This window comes from Dipteris shenzhenensis, chromosome 19, assembly GCF_047967505.1.
Source record: "Dipteris shenzhenensis isolate YYH24624 ecotype China chromosome 19, Dip_SZ_1.0, whole genome shotgun sequence".
Lineage (NCBI taxonomy): Eukaryota > Viridiplantae > Streptophyta > Polypodiopsida > Gleicheniales > Dipteridaceae > Dipteris > Dipteris shenzhenensis.
In genome coordinates this window covers 9,820,535-9,826,534 of record NC_141614.1, presented here as the reverse complement: position 1 = coordinate 9,826,534, position 6,000 = coordinate 9,820,535, and the positions used below count along the sequence as shown (strand labels likewise).

Below are 6,000 nucleotides of genomic sequence, written 5' to 3'. Positions count from 1 at the left end.
GGGCCTACATTGTCAAGCTAGCTGGAGACAACTTGCAGGATTTGAGTGAGAGCAACCAACTCAGGTGAGCAAATGCCCTACTCCTTGAGTCACTGTTGCTCCACAGATGTGGCTCCACAGTTGTGAAAGGTGTCTGGGCCGAGGAGTACAGCTTGGCAGAACATAGTTGAATACGTGCGAGAGCCCCGAGATCGATCAAAATCCGCTCGAGTTCGATGCAAATCCATTTCCACGAGAGACAACCATAACGAACGCCAGGGCTTGTCTACGGCCAAGAAAAGAAAGACGAAATGCAAAACATTAATGAAAAGGTAAGGGGACGGGTGAGGCAGGACGGGGGGATGCCACGTGGCAGGGGAGTGATGGGGGAAAAGAGGCATTCTCTCTCTAGGACGTATCAAACCCCCTCCCTAACATTCTCTCTCTTTCTATCTGTGCTGTTTTGGCCCAGATACCCCAGATTTGAGCACATTCCGCTCCTCAATCTCCTCTGCCAGCCAAAACCCACCTCCACAATGACCCCCCCTTCCCTCCCCTGCTCTTTCCCCTCAGATTCCTTCCCTTTTCCTCCCCCTTCCCCTTGAGTTCCTCCCCTTCCTCTCCTCTCCATCGCCTCGCTATGTTCTCCTCTTAGCCCCCCTCCCATTGCCCCTTTGCCTTTCCCTGCACCATGGAGCCTCGAGTCGCCAATAAATACCGCCTCGGTCGCAAGATTGGTAGTGGGTCTTTCGGCGAGATCTACTTAGGTGCGTCCATCCATTCTGAATGCTTGGATCCGCTTTTTCATTTCTGTGTCGTTCGGCATTGATTGGTTTCCGCCCTCTCTTGCCGCCCGCGCAATGGCTACATCCGTCTAGAAGTGAATGTCGGCTTGGGCTGTTGCAGGAACCAATGTCCAGACTAACGAGGAAGTCGGCATTAAGTTGGTAAGTTATTATAACGATTCTCGGCTTGATTGCAAAAGGCGCCTTTTAAGAACCCTCCGAACTGCTGTGCCCCTCTTTTTTGATTGAGGGGTTTTTGTGATGAAGATTCCAGATGGGTGTTCTGGGGATAGGAAATTTACGCATGATTTTCCCTCCCCTATCTGCTAAACTTAATGCATTTTTGGAATCTCTGTTTCAAACTAGTATGCTTTTTCGGGCATAGCGGGATTGCATATATCTCCGTTGCGGGTGGGAAAGGTGGTGCCATTGCATATGCTATATCTTATGTCTTGCCGTGATTATCATCCTTCTCTTACTGATTTGCAAGACATAATTCCAGGAGAGTGTCAAGACAAAGCATCCACAGCTAATGTACGAGTCCAAACTTTACAGGATTCTTCAAGGCGGAAGTAAGGGTCCTTGTCAGCATTTTAGTTCAGGTTCATTATTTTTAAACTTTGTTTTTTTTCCCCGGAGAAGGTGGACACAGGTGCTGAGATTGTATGTTTTTGTCACAGCTGGTGTTGCCAACATAAGATGGTGTGGAGTAGAAGGGGATTACAATGTTTTAGTGATTGATTTGTTAGGGCCAAGCTTGGAGGATCTTTTCAACTTTTGTAGTAGAAAGTTCTCTCTGAAAACAGCACTGATGCTTGCAGATCAATTGGTACGTTGAATTGTGGTGAGCGCTGTGCTTTGTCGGATATTGTTGTCGCCCCTGATGGTGGTGAAAGTACCTCTTGTTTACATATCCTCAGTTTTGTGTTGCCCATGTCAGAATCTGGTTGCCCCAAATAGTGACTGAGCTGGAGGACACAGGAAATTTCCTGTGTTAGGGACTGATTGAATTGTCATTGTGCAGATTAACAGGATCGAATACGTTCACTCTAAAAGCTTTCTTCATCGGGATATCAAACCAGACAATTTTCTTATGGGACTTGGTCGGAGGGCGAACCAGGTAGCCAAAGCCTGAATATTGATGCATATACATTACATGTCCGGAAGCAATTTCAGGAAACTAAGCTTACAATGTGCTTGATCGTGCTGGAAGATTAACGTTTTCTGAGAGAAAAGGATTTTATTTCAGGTCTACATCATTGACTTTGGACTTGCAAAAAAGTATAGAGATCCTGCAACACACCAACACATTCCTTATAGGTATCTGGAGCTTGTTTTTGTTCCAGTTCTAACGATGGGCAGAAATATGAAGCATAAGCTTTTCTAAGTCTCAATTTGAGGCAATTTGCTAACTGTAGGTGGGGGTGCGGTTTAAATTTCTCTCCCCTCCTGTTTTCACAATTGGACCTTTAAACTGTAATGTGAGATGGTGGGATTTGGTTCTTCTTCTTGATCATTTGATGAATAGCCATGCGTTTCCTTCAAAGAAGGTCAACTGATCCTGTCGCGGATATTTGGTATTGTTTTTCATCAAACTTTGATCAGGGAGAACAAGAATTTGACTGGGACAGCTCGATATGCGAGTATAAACACACATCTCGGAATTGGTAATCATTATTTCTATTTTTAATTGAAACAACAAAACTGTAAGCATATGAAAATATGTTGATTTTTTTGCAATACTTTGGTATTATTCAGAACAAAGTAGGCGAGATGATTTGGAGTCGCTCGGTTATGTGCTTATGTACTTTTTAAGAGGCAGGTAAGCATCATAGTTCTAAACTTTTTGTAGCATTGTCCCCTGAATGGAACGTTTCTGCAGCGTTTGTTCAATAAGCAAGGGATTTTGTCATTGAAGCTCATAAGCGGTTTTATATCAGTCTTCCTTGGCAGGGTTTGAAAGCTGGGACCAAAAAGCAGAAGTATGAAAAGATCAGTGAAAAGAAAATGACCACCACCATCGAAGTATTACTTGTGCATCTTATTGTCTCTTGTGATATGCAGCTTTGTAAGCATGTCCATGAAGTGAATTAACTGAAGCATATCTTTAACATTTTTGCTAGGCTCTGTGCAAGTCCTACCCATCAGAATTTGCGTCATATTTTCACTACTGTCGGTCGTTACGATTTGACGACAAGCCAGACTATGCCTATCTGAAACGAATCTTCCGAGATCTTTTTATTCGTGAAGGTTAGTGCAATTTTGTGATCAGTGGTTGATGAGAAGTGTTTGGGACTATCTGATATGCTTTCTTACCACTGTAGTTTATTCAGATTTGTTTGAATTGATCCTCTCTTAAACGTGTTTGATCAGCTCTGCTTTTTAGTGCTCATTTCTGTGTGATTTCGCCTTTTCAAACATGATATAAGTAAGGACGTTGGTCCCAGCATAGGTTGTTGTAATGTAAGTAATGCACCCACATATAGGGCTCTTGACCAAGGGAATGCTCGTTCTTTAATAAGAACAAAGTTCATCATCGAGGATTGCAGGATTTAAAAAATTGACTATCAGTGGTGGATTACTGCAGGGATCCCCTCTCAAAATGTAAATTTATATTTTGAAAATACAAACACTACTGCATAAGGTTGAAAACAATGCAAGTTCCCATGCTTCTGCATGTAACACAAGTGTTTTTCGAAATTAACTGCTTTCCTTATGGAGATTCAAATACTTGGACCTATATAATGGCATAGACATCAAATCTTTCGACTCGATCTTATCAGAATCACTGGGTACTGGTATTTCATCTTAGAACTTATGCACATTGCGTTTGTATGCAGATGATCTATAGGCTATTCCTACATGATGAGATAGGGGAGAGGCACATATTGATTGACGTCTAAGACATGCCAACCCCTCGTTTTATGTGTGTAACATTGGTGTTACAATATATGCAGATTGGGGGATTTCCAATTCTAATTGGTAAAGAGCTTGATCTAGATCTCCTTATGTGTAGACTCAAGGTTTCTTGAACTTTGATCAAATGCTAGGAATGTTCAGCCTTTCATCCTAGGCTAAATTTGACAGTTTCTTGATTTAGAATCTGACAAATAAGGCAGGAAAAACCAGGATTCATATTTAAGCACATCTTGGCATGAAAGTTTTGGATGTTTGAACTTACGAAGCCTCTTTTGACTGAGCAAGGGTGAAAATTGATAGAATGACAATGGTCTCTTCCAACATTGGAGTACCTTTGGAGCTTCGTATTTCAAACCAAAGATGCATTTCAGCTTGCTGGCCTGATTCTATGCAGAAATGTGAAATCAACCGTTGGATGTTTTTGGTGAGGATGTCATATCCTCTACTCTGTGCTTTTCCTTCCCTTGAGCAAAGTTCCTTCTATTATATGCTATGGAAACTATACATTTATCATCTAGGGGTTGTAAACACCACTACATGGGTAGCCTCAGCAAACCTGGAGGCACTACGCTAATCTTTATTGTCAAGCTACCTGCAAGACCATCAAAGGTTGGAATACAAACACAGGGACACATCTGGTGGAGGCTAGTGTGTCACCACCCAAGTGTAGATCATTGCAAGGATTGCCCTCAAGCTAGATGCTTGGCAGCCTCGGAGCGAGTTAGGACCATGCGGCCCCCACTGTGCAGCCCCATTTGTGCACAAAGGTTTGTAGGGAGACATAGGCTTGGACAGGCTCCATCTTGGCTAGGTAGCCAAGCAACCTCGGAGCGAGTTAGGACCATGCGGCCCCCACTGTGCAGCCCCATTTGTGCACAAAGGTCTGTAGGGAGACATAGGCTTGGACGGGCTCCATCTTGGCTAGGTAGCCATGTTATGTCCAAGCGTGGACATAACATTCTCCCCCATTTAGAGAGAAGCTTTGAGAGATAAACTCTGGTAATCAGCTGCATAGAGAATCATTACTTTCCCAAGTACTACCGTCTTCTGACAAACTCTAGGAATTGGTTGTGTAGAGAATCATTATTTTCCCAAGCACTATCCTCTTTTGAGTGAATTTTCCATTTAACCTTACAGCTCTAGAATAAGTCATGTTCCTCAGTTGTCGGTGCCCATGATCTAGAAGACATTTGGTGAGTCAATCCACGAGCACCCAACCTGCATCATGGAGATTAGAGGCTCGTGGTAATCCTACCACAAAGTCTATGGAAATGCTATGCCATTTCGTTTTATGAAGCGTTCAGCTTTGTTGTCAGTTTTGAACATATAGTTCAATTTGTTCTTCTAACTAGATCCATAAGTTTTTTGTACCCTTGGGATACAAGGCAATACTTGCATCATGTGTTAACTTAGCTTTTCATATTGCAATTATAAGGAGAAAATCAAAGCAGACAAGCAAGCAGTCCTAAGCTAGAGAACATCATAGGCTTTGATACCATACGAAACACCCACCATGGAATAGCTTCAGCAAATCTGGAGGTACCACTCTTATCTCTATTCTCAAGCTACCTATAAGCCCATCAAAGTTTATAGAACATAAACAAAGGGACACATCTGGTGGAGGCTAGTGTGTCATCATTCAACTGTAGATCCTTGGACTAGTCTTTGCACTAGAGGTCATGCAACTCCGTACCACAATATTCCCAGGTAAGACTACATGTCCCATACCACGGAGCCCATCTGCGCGCAATTGCCTTAAAGAAGACAAGCATGTATGGGCTCAATCCTAGCCGTGCATTCTTACGAGGCCCCACTCACGAGAACGCCCCAAACTAGCCAAGGCTCTCACTTATATAGGCATAGTCTAATTGTACCAAAGGTACCTCATGTTCTAACTATCTGGGTTACATGACCCTAGATTAACTTGACCTCAATAATGCCAGCCATGTTATGTGCAAATGTGGACATAACAGGCTGCTACTGCTGGAGAGGAAGATTGAGTTGCTAATGAGGTAGAATGAGGGGTGGGTTGCATTTATAGGCTCCAAACCCTGCGGAATGGGGCCTTTTGGGGCTCTCCAGGCCCGATTGGGCTGACTGGAGTTGAGGTGGTTGACTAGAGCTGACGTGGTAGTTGCCAGGAGTTTGCTTCTCCCGACTGCTGCCTACTGCAATGTGGCAGTGAGATTCTATCCTGCTGCTGTATGGCCCTTTCCTGCTTGGGACCTTGTTCTAGGCTCTTGTGATGTAGTAGCTTGTGTGGCTGGCACATGGTCCTATATAGGAGCTTGTGTTGGAAAGGTCACCTTTCTATCTG

At 43.5% G+C, this 6,000-nt stretch overlaps 1 protein-coding gene across 2 annotated transcripts in view; it reads left to right on the top strand.

Annotated features, from left to right (window-relative positions):
- Window positions 1-445: 445 nt before the first annotated feature.
- Window positions 446-6,000, top strand: part of LOC147890048 (casein kinase 1-like protein 12) — a 28,444-nt gene continuing 22,889 nt past the window's right edge. For both annotated transcript variants that reach the window (XM_087390381.1, XM_087390382.1), the window contains exons 1-10: window positions 446-746; window positions 886-926; window positions 1,267-1,336; window positions 1,445-1,593; window positions 1,789-1,884; window positions 2,014-2,084; window positions 2,370-2,431; window positions 2,523-2,586; window positions 2,705-2,789; window positions 2,888-3,014. In XM_087390381.1, the coding sequence (XP_087246507.1) occupies window positions 671-746; window positions 886-926; window positions 1,267-1,336; window positions 1,445-1,593; window positions 1,789-1,884; window positions 2,014-2,084; window positions 2,370-2,431; window positions 2,523-2,586; window positions 2,705-2,789; window positions 2,888-3,014 (841 nt within the window). In that variant the 5' untranslated portion in view covers window positions 446-670. The remainder of the gene's footprint in view (window positions 747-885; window positions 927-1,266; window positions 1,337-1,444; window positions 1,594-1,788; window positions 1,885-2,013; window positions 2,085-2,369; window positions 2,432-2,522; window positions 2,587-2,704; window positions 2,790-2,887; window positions 3,015-6,000) is intronic.